The 15,676-nt window shown below is 40.3% G+C and overlaps 1 protein-coding gene across 3 annotated transcripts in view; it reads left to right on the top strand.

Moving 5' to 3' along the window:
- The window catches only part of CCDC88C (coiled-coil domain containing 88C), a 94,590-nt gene that overhangs the window by 23,441 nt on the left and 55,473 nt on the right, over nucleotides 1-15,676 (top strand). For all 3 annotated transcript variants that reach the window (XM_079309262.1, XM_079309263.1, XM_079309261.1), the window contains exon 4: nucleotides 13,671-13,740. In XM_079309262.1, coding sequence (XP_079165388.1) covers nucleotides 13,671-13,740 — 70 coding nt within the window. The remainder of the gene's footprint in view (nucleotides 1-13,670; nucleotides 13,741-15,676) is intronic.

Below are 15,676 nucleotides of genomic sequence, written 5' to 3'. Positions count from 1 at the left end.
CTACTGTTAATGTTCAACTTGGCAGATCTTCAGCATTTTTCTACTACCAAAAGAAATTCAAATTAAAATGCATGATTTTAGCACCCTGTATTTACTGTGTATGTAGAGGAACCCTGGATTTGGTTACTGCAGCTGAGGTGCCAGAGTACCTAGACTTGTGTTAAGATACTGTATTAGACCTGCTGGATTTCTCTGGTTGCTTCTTCCAGGTAGTAAGCATCTATTTCTCCCTTTATAATTTGTGAGAGCTGCATGTTTTCTGAGCACTGTGAAGACAGACCATAAGCTTGGATGCCCAGTTTCAAAATGCAGATTGTTACTATAGGTTTCAAGAGCACACTTTGTTTTACTGTAACATTCTTTCGGTGAGTGACTGCGCCAGTTCCCATAGGGCTCCAGTTTCTGATGGGCCATTCATCACTGAACTAATTCATGGTACTCTGAGACAAACAGGTTTGTCAGAGTAATTTGATGCCTCCACCGAAGTATGTTTAAACAAAGATGCAGAGCCATTTTAATAAGTTACGTGAAAAACTGCTACTAAACCAGAATAAGGTAGTGCTTACTCCAGCATTTAACAGCATTGGCATTCCAGAGTTTGCAGTGGAGTTTGAACGGCTCCTTTTCGTATTTTATAGTGGAACTCCTTGCCAAGGCTTTGTACTTTACTGAGGTGAAGGGTGTAAACAATGTAGATAAACTATTGCTTGTGCTGCTTTTTTCTGATTTTTAGTATCCCTTAAAATTTCGTTGGAAGCTGCTTCTAGGAGGCAGACTTCTAGACCACCAAGGAGGTTCAGCATGCTTTGAGGGCTGCTAGGCTTAGATCTAGTGCTCAGCAGATGCAACAGCAATATAAACTTTTGTATCTTATATGTATAAACCCGTATCTTCTGAAATACTAATAGTTTTTATTTCTAAAGGGTAATGCAGCCCAGATGTGCTGGATGAGAGGTATTGCTGTTCTTTGCAGCCTGAGGCTTGAATTTCTCTTGCCTGGGGCAATTTTTCTGGGGATTTACCCTCCCCTCTGCTTCCAGCTCGTAATGTTGTGCTGCTGTTGTTTTGTGATCTGGTTGATAGGGAGCTCAAAGTCACTTGATACTTCATATTAGGTTTCTCTCCATTATGTTGCTTAAATAATAAACCTGAGCTCTGCTGGTGGAGGTAAGGGATATGAACCATGGGTGAGGCAGCTTGGAAATTGCTGAGAGCCATACAGGCTTGCCACCTTTGTATGGCCTTCAAGGACACTGAAAATTAGGTAGAATGATTGAAAAAATGGCACTAGTAATAAAGAAGGGAGGTGGTAGTATGCATAGTTCTGCTTTTTATACCTATAGCCAAGGCAGGTACCTGTGTTTGGGGGCACTTGCTGACTTTGAATCTTTTGTGATCATTTCTTAAGGTTTCCCTCAGTATATACAAGGTCTTGAAACTAGCTTTTTTTTCCAGCTATAAATGAGGCTTTTGTTTGAACATAGGACAGATTGACATCCTCTCTTAGGAAAACACTAAACATCACAGCTGAGAAGGAAACCATATTTTGTTGACATAAAAAAAAAAAAATCAGTTATCAGAAGCCTGAAAACTGGCATAGTAGTGTTAGAAGTTAATTTATCCCAAATGTTAGTAATAACATAGTGACACAGTTGGTCTGTTTCTCTCACAGGTAGCATAAAGAGAGGATTTTCTAGGATTCAGCAGTATCCTTCACATTTTTTCTCTTATCATGAGTATTTCCAGGATGTTGTATGTATTGACTGTGTGCTGTGACTACTAATCAGTGCTGATGAAGAGAAGTATAAAATGTGGGGAAAAGTCTTATCTTAAAACAGAATCATTACTGAACTGAGTTTTCTGTATCAGAACCTCACAATTGCTGCTTAACTCTGTGGAAGCCTGTCTGCTAGGGTGCAGTGAAAAAACACTTAAATTGAGCTCTGTGCTATGAGACTGGTGGGGGAGCAAGAAGGGTAAAACCCTGCTGGAGTTAATTAATGTTAACAGTTATGAGTTATCTGCAAGATTCACAGTAGATTACACAGATTGTATTAAGCAGGGTTAATCAGTCCTTTGAGATACTTAAAGAAGCACTGTTAAGAGCTGGTGAGACTGAAAGTTCTTGAGAGAGTGTTTGCATGTGCAAGTATGCATATGTGTGTGAATGCATAGCCTGGATTACTATTGATAAGTAAATTTTGCCTAGCAGCCACCACACAGGGATATCTGCTGTTTCCTGTTCTCTGTATAGGTGAAATTGTGGCAGCTGTTGGAAGGGACATTTTCCTGTTATCTATTTTTGGTTATAACTCTCTTTTTTGTGAAATATTTCCCCTGCTGTGTAGTAAGGAGATCTTTGTTATCCTGTGATGTTAACTGTTCTTTGAATTATGGACTCAGTGTGGCTTCATGGCTTTTCAGCATTGATTTTTTTAATGGCTTTCACTTGTGCATCTGTGAAATAGAATGTAGGAGGAGAGTGGAGTTTGTTTGTAGAGGGTGAATTCATCATAAAGAAGAATTTGATAATTGCAGATGTAAAAATCTTGATATACCACAGCACTTTGTGTTAGGATTTTCCCTATTTGTTCAAAATGTTTGTGTTCGTTTTTTAAAGCGTTATAGCAACTATTTTTTGTGTAAATTCTCATACTCAAGGTAAGTTGCATAACTGACCTGACCCTGAAAGAGTAACATTAAATTTTATCAAGTATACAGCATGTCACAGCTTTTTTTTTCCCATCACTTTAGCAGACTTTTCAGTGTTGTGTATTTAGGAAGCTGCCTTGTTGCTTTGTGGTGTGGGGTAAGAGTTTTGATGCTCTTGCTTCTGAGCTGTGGGGACTCCAAATGATTGAACGTTGGTGGGGCAGTCTTGCTTATAGTAAATCAGATGGGGCTTCTGAAGGATTTTGTTACAGGTTTGAGTAGTTATAATAATCCTGGACAAATAGAAGAAACACATATGCACAAAACCCAGTATGTGTAGATGTATATAGATACATATATGTACATCCATTTCTTGTTGGACAGTATTTCTGTTACTGTGGGATGCCCAGAAGGCAGGGGCAGCAAGTGAACTTACATGATGTTATGGGTTATGTTTTGACTAGCTCCTCTCCCTACATAACCCACAACACATGAGATGGGGATGGCCCAGGAGAGGGCAAGTTCTGCAGTGTCCGGGGATGGAGAATGTCCTGGGGCTGCCCCAGGTCCCCTCCTGGACCCGCTTGCTTTGGGTGGGTGCTGGGCACTCTCAGCATCGTGAAGCTCCATCGCCTTTTGTCCGGGTAGTTCCAGGCTGGCAGCTTACAAAGGGATCGGATGCCAGTGGGAGTCTCCGTGGGCTGCACTGGGGACAAGGCTCCTGTACCTCCCCGGTGGCAACAAGTTGGGCAAATCCGAGGCTGTTCCTGGCAGCTTGACCTGGTAATTGCCTGTTTTGCCGAGGTGCAAATCACTGGCAGTGAACTCTGAATAGGCGAGTGTCAGCTACACATAACTGTCTCCTCTCCTAGGGGAATGCAGCAACTCTCCACATGGAAAGGTTGTTTGCCTTTGAAAACAAATGCACATAGAAAATACAGAAAGGGAACGATGAGAGCCCAGAGGCTATTTTGAGGACATGGCTTCCTTTTCCTGCCCCCTCATTTTATTCACTGCCAGATTATGTGGTCATCTTTCTTTTTTTCCTTTTTTTCTTCTATTGTAACTGCAGCTCAGTGCTAATGGTAAAACTGATGATGATCACAGTAAATGCTGGGAGCCTTTTCTTTCCCAAGGATGCTTGGGCTATCTTGAGAAAATCCCATTAAATTTATTGAAGCTCCTTGCCCTGTACAGTGCAAGAAGTGTTGATGGTCTTGAAAATTCCCTGCATGTTCCTTGCCTGGGGTAATCTGCTAGCTATAAAGAGAAACACCACTGTATGTTTGTGCATGGGAGAACCATCTAATTTGAGTTGAAGCTTCTCCCTTAAGAAAAAATTTGAGACTTGATACAGTGGCAAAGCACCTGGAGAGGAATGTGTGGGTGTTTGTTGAACTAGTTTATATTGGGTAAATTAGATTATAGTGATGATGCACTTCATTTGTCCCGTAGCACCATACTGCTGGATCAGGCATCTATGTAGGGTGGAACAGTTTGTTCCCTGTACCCTCTCCTTTTCAGACCAGCTGAAAATTCCCTCTTCTGTAAATCCAACATGGATTTTTGCATGGTTGTCTGCAAATGCCCCCAGGACCTCTCTTGCCCAGCTGTATTCTCTGTTGCAGTTAGATAATAAGCTGATGGCACAGTGACTGCTTGCTTCCTGAAACATTAATTTGGTGTCCAATACTAGATTGTGTGTAAGCAGCCCAAACACAAGTTTCAAGCTTGTTGGGAACCCATGATTAAAAATCTTTAAAATTAGCTTTTGGAAATTGGTCAGTTTAAATTAAACTTAATTGATTTTTTCTTTTTTTTTTCCCCTCACACTTATAAACATACTGGCAGAAAAAGTGGGACAAGTGCTGTCACACCAGTTGCTCAGTTCTCTAACAGGTACTCCTCAAGCACTATCACAATCCTTTTCTTCACTGGGAGAAAAAAATTGTTCTGGAAATACTGTTGTTCCTGAGTTAGAGAAAAAGATGTTCATGTGTTTCAAAGTGACCTAAATAACCTAAATGTTTATCCTATAAAATTCCTGTTGGTCACCAATGCTTGAATATTGTCCATTTATTTACAGTTTCTCAGTTGCTAGGTGTCATTTTCTGTGTTTTTCTAGTGCTACCCTTTTGGGTTTCTGAAAATGCTGTACTGTGAATTAAGTTTTGTTTGTTCAGGGAGTATTATCCTGCAAAGACTGAGCATGTTTGTGCTTGTTTCTGAGCCTTTAACTAACTTGTATTTGAGCAGCTCTGAGGATGTTTCGATATAGTGAAGGCAAAGCATGGCATCTTTTTCTAACAATAAATATTTTTCTCTTTGAGCTGACCGAGACAGTAGGATGTACTCAGCATTAGTAATAGTGGCAGGGTAAAGAAACTTGTTTCTTTTGAGGGCTGAGAGGTAGATTTGAAAGTTTTCAAGTGTTCCTGATTTCAACAGGACATGAGAGTATCTGATTGGTAACAGTCAACTTGGATGTTTGTTTCACCTTCTATTACCCTTAGTCGCTGATGAAATTTGACTCATACATTCACATTAAAGTCATTTGCATCTGTTAGTCCTTGTGTTTGCTACTAAAATATTTTTCATACTAGAAATCATGAAGCTATCCCATTTTTTTTGTCTCCTCTCTGCTTTGCTAGTTTTTCTGTAGTTTGACAGATTTGTTTTCTTATTTAAACTTCAGCTTTGATTTGACTTTTCAACGTTTGTACTAGAGAAATCTCAAAATTATTTCTTTTACACATGCCCCTGTGCCTTCACAGGATTAACAGTTTGTTTCAGAGTTTTCCCCAAGAAAACACATTCTTTTTCAAGCAACATTTATACTAATAAATTGCTTGATGCTGTCAAAAATGAAAATAGTATACGTTGTGCTACCTAGATCCTGCTCATTATTCATCTTTGCAAAAGTAGTATTTGTGTAACTGGTATTCCTACATCTTCCCTTCTTTAACTCCTTTTTTCCTCTACTTTTGGCTGCTGCTTTTTCAGGAATTGTGTTACAATTGTCACCTAGTGGTCAGCTGCTTCTTTAGAGTGGCATTTTTATTATGGCATTAGTTGGCATTTTTTTAGAGCCTGGACCCCCATTGCAGTGTTGAAGCACTGTATGTACTTCTGAACCTCTCTAAGTAAGCCTCACAACTTGCCATATACTTCCCTTGTGTTAATTAATTTTGGTCTTCTCTATGACAGTATAGCAATTGTGTTCAGAAATTCAGTGTCTTATGTGAGGTGGTTGTATATGCCCAGTTAGGTATTTACTGTGTATATTTCATACAAACACATAAGCCTCCCAAGTTTTAGAAATGCTTGTAACAGGAGAAATGTCAAAACATGGTCTTTCTTAGAGAAGCTTTTGTTGTGTTGCTGTTTGTTCCTTGATAACAAGCTGTATTTTAATATGATTGTTTTCACTCCAGTGATCAAGGGCAGTGGAGCAGAGTTTGTACCTTGGAGCTCTGCATGGCTAATGTGTTTTGGTATCAGGCTTCAGGGTTAGCCTTAAATATAGTTGCTCAGTTTTAGTGTTTGATGTGAAGTTGCTTGATTATCCCTATAAATTATACCCAGTGTATGGGAAAAACAGACTGACTTAAGTGAGTGTGCTTGGTGCTGAGTTTCAGACAATTCGGTGGTGCTTTAAGTCTGTTCTGATGGCCTGTGGTGTTTTTTTATTGTGTGTTAAGGTGAATTATTACAGTCCTTAGAGGCCACTGTAGATTAGCTGGAAGTGTGTTCAACAGCTGGATTGCATTTTAGCTGGTTAGATTTGTAATGTCAAGTGACAAGCCTTTAACACAGCACATTTTATATTCCCTGTTACTGCATAAACCACCGCAGGACAGACCTAAGATGAAATAAAATAGAAGTCAAGAGTGATTTGTCAGGACACTATTACAAATGTGTGTAGTCATTTGCACATGATTTGAAAAGAGAAGCTGAGGATAAATCAAATAGGCTTTTCATTTGTAGCAAAAGTAGGTAAATTAGTCAAAGGTGCTGCTGGCAATAAAAGCAGAAAAACACAGTGCTCCACAATTGGATTTTCTCCTCTCTGGGTCAAATCAATATTGCCACTAGGCACAACCATAGAGCTGTGTGTTTTATTAACATAGGTGATTCAGCCTGGAGTTAGTGAAACTAGGATAAAAAAATCCTCTGCTATACATTTCATTGATCAGAAGTGAATGTACACTTTTGTATTTAGTTTGATTGAAAAATAAAATTCCTGTGCAACTGATGTGTGTCATTTCTCCATTATTTATTCCACTGAACTAGAAGTAAAACTAATTGTGTCCTAAAATGCTTTTTACGTATATAAAAGTACCTTTATTTAAATACACATAGATTTTTATTTTTTGTGATGTGAACAGTATGAATTGTGAACAATTTCATCTTAAAGCAAAATGTGCTTATTAGGATTTGCTTTGCTTCCCATGCCCTCTAGTATTTGGAGTGATTTAGTTCTCTCCAGCCTGGATGAGTTCATTTAACCAGTTCATAAAGCAGTGAAAATGTACACAATGGATCATATTATAGCCACAGAATCTTATTTTAATTCGCAGCCTCCATTGCTTGTTGGGTTTTTTTTTTTTTCCTTCTTGTTGCTAGCTTACTGATACTTGGGTATATATAATAAGTTCTTTGTTCCAGGGATGTCTCACTGTTTGTACAGCTCCAGTGGATGAGATTTTGCTCCTGGATGGGACCTCTGCACTACTCTAATACAAATAAAACCTGAACCATAACAATGAAATGGGTGGGTGTTTATGCCTGGGTCCTTCTAGGTTTTTTGAGGAGTTTTGTATAATAGTCTATTTTATACCATCCAAATCTCATAGGTGTAATTTTTAAAAATAAAATCTGGTCTTGCATGAGTATAGTTTTGTCATTTAGTCCATTGTCTGCACCTTGCACAGACTGAGCACAGTTAAGACTAGATACGATTCCTTCACATCCCCTCCCACTGAGATTCCAGTTTACGACTGTCAGAACTGATTATTTTCAGCAGATGAGGCCATAGTTATTTTAGTGGCTTTTGGGTTTCCACTTGAAGAGTCTTTAGAATGTGCTTTGTAATTTGCTGGTTTTCAGAAGGTAAAAAAATCCATTTAAAGACAGCTAATCCTCTAGTCTGTCACGTAATGACTACAATTGTTGCAGAGATGAACAAAGTTCTTAATCATATTTTGTCATGTATATAATGTGTTGGCAGGGAGGCAGTACTGAGTCACATACATGGTGTCATCAGGCGTGCTTGCATGGTAAGATGTACATGGAAAACACGTCAATAAAACATTTGTGTTTCACTTCTTTATAATTTCTGTTCAACAACTTGTCTCATCTTGTCTGATCTTCTGTGAGACCCTGCCATACAGTTCACAGGATCTTGCTATGATTTTTGATGCATAACTCATCAGGTAATTATAACAACTGCCCCCAACCTTTACAAAATTTATATCTATTGGAAGACAAATATATTTTTTGTATAAAATGCAACCTCTTTATAAGCTGCAAAATAGTTTTTCATTATTATTTTAATACAAAGCTGGAAATTTTGGAAAAAGCATACTTACAAAAGCAACCCTTGTGTCTCAATTTCCTGTTTAATATGTGTTTTATTTTAAAACTTGTTGTTTAGAGTGTTTGCTCTTCCTTAGAATTCTGATTCCAGAAAAGCTTGTGTTTGATTCTCCCTTGGACTTGGAGTGAACTTTACCTGGGAAGTGCAGCTCCCAGCCTGTCTTTGTGGCAGCATCCAAAGGGCCCTTAAAATGTGTAGGGGCAAAGCTGCCACCCCATCCTGCTGCTAGGAGGCTTTGGGCTTGTGCAGATGGCCACTGACTCCTGCTGAGACCTCTAAGGATTCGGTGTTTCACCAAATGTTTCCCACTCCAAGGATGTTTGTGAGATCAGATCCATACTGAGGTTATCAGAGTAAGGTGTTGGCTGTGCTGCACAGATAGATAGCACTCTGCTGGGCTTTCCTGCTCTCTTGGCCTGAATTGCAGCTAAAATGTAAGCCAAATTCCCTGGCTGGGTACTGTTTGCTTTTGCTGGTATAAATAAAGCTGATGATGGTTTTTCCTCATGGGCATTTTAAGTAGGAAAGCACCATTTGGCTTCCAGTCAGCTGGGCAATTAGCATTTTATAGCTAAGCACTATACTTAAATGGAATTGCTTGGCTTGAGCATTGAATTACAATGACTGTTAGACTGCCTCTCTCCTTACATAATTTATTTAGTACTTCTTGTTTAGGATTCAGGCAGAGGTTAATTTAATTCTGCATGAGAAGCTAGTAGTTATTCAACATTAATGCTGTGCTGTATGGTAATGCAGGGGAGGGTTTTTGTGTAAAGCTTGTGTTTGCTGGGTCTCTCAGCCATGGAAAGGACAATTTTACCTACTCCTTTCCTAGTAATTCATTCTCTGCAAGGGCTGTTGGCACACTTAAATTGGGACTAAAAAAGTGCATCCAAGAGTCATGCCTTAAGATCATTTTATTCCATGCTGTTGCATGTGTATTTTTAAGAAGCCAATATGTATTGAAATTTAGTATAGACTAAGGAGACTTTGTTCCCGCAAAATTACGAGAGGCCCACTTACCCTGTTACAGGTAAACAGAGTGTTAATATGTGACCGTGGTGACTTGAGAGGGGGAGCTTCCACTGCATCTCTTCTGAGGATCTAAGGCCAAGAGCAAACATCCGGTGTGTGTGATGTTGGAGGGATAAAAAGAATGTGCCACAGCACTCCAGGAATGATTAGAAACTTTCAGATGGAGGGAATGAGTGTGTTTATTCATGCATTTAGTAAGCCTAAATGCTTAATTTGGTGCTTAGAATTTTATCCTTAATCTTGTATGTGTCTTGATTTTTCCTAAGACCCTTGACTGTTAGAATCAATGTTGGGGGAATTTTGGCTTTATTTTGTCTTAAGCTTCTTTTTAAAAAAAGTGATTGCAAAGAGCTTGTAAATGTCAAGCAAGTTCACAGCAGGAGCTTAGACACCAGAAGGCTGCTGAGAGGAACAGAACATTTATATTTATGGTTAACCTTATGATTTCTCTTATGGTAACTCACTGATGTTTCTTGGTATATGAGTCCTGGAGTGCCTAGGTGCCTTCAGCAAAACTTACCTCTGGCTTAGGCAGTATCCCTCTTGTTGCTGGGGTGCCATGATTGTCCCAGCCAGCTTCAGGCTCCATATCTGTGTGAGCAGGCACAGCAGTTGAGGTCTGAACACCCAGTGTGACCTCCACAGCCCTCCCTGTCAATACAAACCTTTGTGGCCTTTGTCTGCTGAGTTTGTCTGGCTCAAGCAGTGTAAGACTTGGCTGCTGATCCTTGTATTTTGTGATCATGGTGTTGAGTTTACTACCTAGAAGTACCTGTTCTTGCAACCATTGCTGCTGTCAAAAGACATTGGACAAATCTCTCAAGCTTAAAATATCCTGATCTTTGGATGAGGAGCATTTCAGAAACCTACAGGCACTGCACTGAGGCCAGACAGGGATTTGTTTTGATTCCTTAAATAACACTTCTGATACCAGCATAAATCTTGTTAGCAACAAAAAGTAAATAAAAAAGACAAACCGTAGTCTGAGGGAGGTGATTGCTGACTTGCAGTAGTTGGCTTCTGTGTTGGTTGAGCTGTAAATCTGGCAACCCAGTTTCTAATGGTTTTAATAATCTGGGAAATAGTTACCATGTGTTGTTGTTGTAACCTTTACTGTTTTAACCAAGCTTTAGTTGTGCTGTAAAAATGATTAAAAAGCTCCTCTCTAGAGGATTTAGCCTTTTTGCTTGTACAGTTGCTCTCCAGGGTACTCTGGATTACTGTGGGCTACTTAAAAATGTTTGAAAACCCTGTTTCCCTCTCCAGCAGCTCCTGCCTGGATGTGTTGCCCCATGTAGCCGTCCATGCCTGGTTGCCTCAGGCAGGAGGACACACACACTCCCATCTCTGCCTCTGCTCTGGAGTCTCTCAGCTGTGCTTGATTTCAAGCATAACAGCATCCTTTATATGTAATGCATTAATATAACTTGCTGCCCCTGTGGGGAAATGGGTAATTATATCTACCATTTCTTTTTTTGTCCAGATTTCAGCAGTGTGTCCAGGTTAACCCAGTGCCCAGAGCAGCTGTACCCTGGGCAGTGGTTGGGTCCATGGGGCCCTTTGATTCTCAGTGCCAGTTCACAGGCTGGAAACAGCCCAGTTCCCTGCCTGAACCCTGACTTCATGGGGTTTTCAAGGAGGAATAAGATGTGAGGGGAACTGAGAGGCTAGGCTGAGGCACAGCATTTTACTTGTGTAAATTGTTTTTATTGTGTAATAATGTGTTATTGCAGCTTCAGAGAAGGAAAACAAGAAAACATCGATAAATTATAGAAGTTGAAGAATTCTGATTTGCTCTTAGGTGAGGAAGATGTTAGTTCTATTTCCAGATGTGGGATTTTGAGCAATCAATCTGACACATGGTCACATTATCCCAGTCAGTCACTGAGTGTCAGCTGAGCTTCATTAACTTTCTGGGGTTTCAGTCTGGACAAAATCTGAGCTAAATTCATAGGAGCTTTCCCTTAACACATATTATCTCATGCTTGCAGCTATGTGAGTGGATGGTTTACTGGTAGACTAGCTCACAGTTTAATAAAAACTGAAGTAACTGTTTCTCTGACTTGCTTTCCTGAGCTTGAAAAAGGAGAGCAGTGGCATTGACCTTCCTTTATGAAGTGTTGAGATCTGCTGGTGAGCTGCACTTAACAGTCAGATGTTATCACAAGCACTAACCTGAAGGCAAAGGCTTTTAGAATAATACAGATAATTATCTGTTTAAATGTTTTACTTTAAAAATAAACAGGTCAGAATATCACCTCTTGCAACAATTGGAATCTTTCAATCTGAATTAACAAATCACTCTTCCAGGCTTGGGGCCATTCCAGCGCCTATTCAGTGACTTTCGGATTCTTGCCAGAAGATACTGAACTCAGACAATTATGAGGGAGTTCAGTCATGGTTGTGTTGGGTGGTACACTCAAATAATTTTGCAGGAGGAGCTCATGGGAATGTTAACAGCATAAAGGTTAGCAGTAATGCCTGCCAGTTAAATAGCTAGTGATCTGATGGTTACACAAAGACAGCACAAATTCCTTATGCATTCCTGCCTCGGTACTGCTCCACGTGCAGGGTGACTGGAAGCACAATTCTTTCTCCCCTTTTTTACCGTGGAAATTGCTGGTTAAAGCTCAATACTTTAGTATATGAAAAGTGATGTTTTTTTTTTTTTTTTCTTTTTTTTGTTGTTGTTGTTGTTATTGTTTAAAGCCTCAGTGCCATACTGTATGGTTGTAGCACATGCTGCAGTCCAACTGTGTGCTCTTACATTCAATAGATTTTGCACCTGTTTCAGTAACTGATGCAAACAAACTTTGTTTAATGTGTCCCACGTGCCCAAAATACAAAATGTATTTGGCTAATGAGTCAGCGAATATTTGGTCTGCATTAGCTAAGCTTCACAATACATAAAGGAATATTTTTCCTTAACACCTCCAAAAACTCTATTGGCTGTGACACAGATATTTCTACTTTTTCTGAAAATGGAACTGACAAGAAGTATGTTTTGGTATGGATCAGGAGAAAATAAGTTCAATGTTTTGTATCCAAAACGTTTTTTTAGAATATGCACTTTGCTTATCAAAAGCTGCAGGCTCTCTGAATTATTTCCTCCTTCAATCAAGCTTAATTTTCCTCCTACAGTATAACTTTGAAAGCAGAGAAATAACAATGGGTAGCTGGGAAGGGGAAGTGTTTGGGTGAATGGGTGATTGTTTCAGGAAATGTGTTTCTCTGCTGGGCTGTGATGCTTTTTCCTCTGGTCTGAATGCTTTGCAAGTATCAATGCATGCGTCCTTCCAGTGGCCATGGGGTAGTCTGGGAAGTGGAGACAAGCCGGAAAAAAGGCACCTGCCAAACATTTGGTAGAGTTATATCTGTGAACTTTTATTTCCTGAATCTCAGCATGGTGTTTCAGTCATACAACTGTTTTCCTCTCAGGCTTTTCATGTAAAATAAAAACCTGCCTACAAAATGTTTTATCCAGATCATCTCAAGTGGGGTGCTGGTAACTACAAGTCAAAGCTAACAGCTGTACTGCTCTGCTTTTTGTGTCTGGGCTGATCGTGTTACTGTCCAGAGTTCCCTTTGCAGTGTATTTATTTGAACAACTTTAAGCATTGTGCCTGCCCCAGGGCTTGTAGCCTTTCTTCCCCCTTAAGCCATTTGGTGATTTCAGAGCAGTTTCAGACAGCTGGCATTCAGATGTTGAACCTGATGCTCCTCCCTTCTGTCATCTTGCCCAAAATAAAATGACCTTTAAGTACGTCATTAACATAATTTAATTGTTTTACCCCTCGTTAAAAACAATGCAAATAAATCTAGAACTTTATATCCAGTTTCTCTGAGCAGTGTCAGGTGCCTGATCAAGTGCTTTTCCCCACACCCACTTCCCTAGCTGTGGGGTTCTTGGACCAACACACCTAGCCTATCCTCAAGTTTTCAGGCCCATGAAATAATTTGACCAATTACTTGAGTTATTCAAACTTCACCGAGTGGCTTAGGTACCTTTTGGACTATGTTCATTTATATGCCCTGAAACATGGCAGCAGCTGTATGCTGCACATCAGATGAATGCAGGTCATGCCTGGGGTAGAGGCATGAATGATTGGTGTGCCTGGCATGGTCATGCATTTATTCTGATTAGTGCCATGGGGCCCTTTAAGTTCCATATTAGCCATTGTTAAAAGAGGTGATTAGTGTATGTTAGCTGTGCAACCTGATGCTATCTTCAAATAGTGATTTCTCTCTCAAGTGGGGCTTCCTCTTGTGACCTCTGACCCGTCAGTATGTTAAAAGCTTTGTAACTGATGGAGCTTTGTATTCTTTGTAATGGGATTGATTTGGATTCCTTCACACTGAACTTTGTCTGTTCTTTTTTGTTTAGGAGGTCCTTCAGCAGCTGATTGTAATGAATTTACCAAATGTTTTAATGATTGGCAAAGATCCTCTTTCTGGTGAGTAGTTCATTGGTACTTCATTAATCTCCTCTGTAGTACTAAATAAGATCTGTTGGACTTTTTTTGTATGTTTATTTTCTTAAATGATTCTGTAATTCCATTCGGATTTAGGTTGGAAAACACTTTAAAGAGTCATTAACACTAAACTGTGTCCCTAAGCACCACATCCATGTCTTTCAAATACTTCCAGGGATCATGAGTCAACCACTTCCCTGGGCATCCTGTTCCAATCCTTGACCACCACTTCAGGGAAGAAATTTTTCCTTCATCCATGAGAGTATTCTTAAGCCTCCCCTGGTGCAACTTGAGGCTATTTCCTCTTGACCTATTGCTTGTTATTTGGGAGAAGAGACCTGCCCCCACCTCACTACAACATCCTTTCAGGTAGTTGTAGAGAGCAATAAAGTCCCCCAGAGCTTCCTTTTCTCCAGGCTAAACACCCTCAGCGCCCTCAGCAGCTCCTTGTTAGACTTATGCTCCAGACCCTTCCCCAGCTCCATTGCCCTTCTCTGGACACACTTGAGGACCTCAAAGTTTTTCTTATAATGAGGGGCCCAGAACTGAACACAGGATTTGAGGTGTGGCCTCACCAGGGCCAAGGTGGTGTACAAGTACAGGGGGACAATCCCTGCCCTGGTGGCCACACTATTGCTGACACAGCCAGGATGCCATTGGCCTTCTTGGCCACCTGGGCACAGCTGGCTCATGTTCAGCTGCTGTCAAATGGCACCCCCAGGTCATTTTCCACTCGGAAGCTTTCCAGGCACTCTGCCCCCAGCCCGTAGCAATGCCTGGGGTTGTTGTTGATCCAAGGACGGGACCTCTACTGCTTTGAACCTCAGCCCATGGATCCAACCTGTCCAGATCCTTCTGTAGACCCTTCTTACCCTCCAGCAGATCAACACTCCCACCCAATTCAGTGTCATCTGCAAACTGACTGAGGGTGCCTTCAATGCCCTTGTCCAGATCATTGATAAAGACATTAACTGGGGCTGGCCTCAGTACTGGGCCCTGGGGACCCCACTTGTGACTGGCCACCAGCTGGATTTAACTGTTTGGACTGAGAGTTGCTCCTAAGGGGCTCTGGCAACCAGCCTCCTAAACAGGCCATAATACAGATATGATTTTTAATAAACTGCATGTATTTGTAGGCAAACTACAAATCTTTGAGCATCTCTGAATCTCACAACTTTATTTACCTAGAATGTAACACTGAGGTATTTATATACTTGTACATATAAATATACACGTGTATTTGCATGTGATGCACATATATGTGTGATGAGTGAGTTCTTGCCAAAGCAGAACAGCAGCTGTTTGTTTGACAGTTTTGTCTCTTTACCCCTTACTGCAAGTGACCAAGGATATGTTGTCCTCCAGGTGTTCTGTGTGCCTGTATAATGAGTTGAGTTCTTGCTATATGTACACACCAGAGTCTTGCAGAATTACTATAAGGTGTGAAGGAACTGTTGCAAATGAAATGTGGGAAGAAATACAGATGAGGATGGAGATAAAAATATGTATATGAAAAAACAGGAAAAAGTGAGGAAGAGAATGAAGAAAAAGAAAAGCATTTCTCTGACCATGTTGATTAGACAATGATATCTGTTTCATGATATATCACATTGGAAGTGAGGTGGAAGCCAGTAAGCTCATGTCCAGAGTCCAGTGCTTTTGGTGAGACCAAAGTAAAGCTATTTAGCCTGAAAATTGAGTTGACTTCTTTGAAACACATTTCTGAAATGGGAAGTTTTATTGCTGTGTTTCTTTTTTTTTCTTTTTGCATGCCCATTCTATCTCTGCCTGAGCCCAGTGCTAGTGCCAAGGGCATTGTATTTGTTTTTACCAAAGAAGGTAAACTGAATGAGCCCTGTCAGCAGTGATGGGGAATGACATGGTAATCAGCATCTCTCTCCAGAACAAACAAATGGCA

Source organism: Erithacus rubecula (genome assembly GCF_903797595.1).
Source record: "Erithacus rubecula genome assembly, chromosome: 6".
Lineage (NCBI taxonomy): Eukaryota > Metazoa > Chordata > Aves > Passeriformes > Muscicapidae > Erithacus > Erithacus rubecula.
This window is presented reverse-complemented; position numbering and strand designations above follow the sequence as displayed.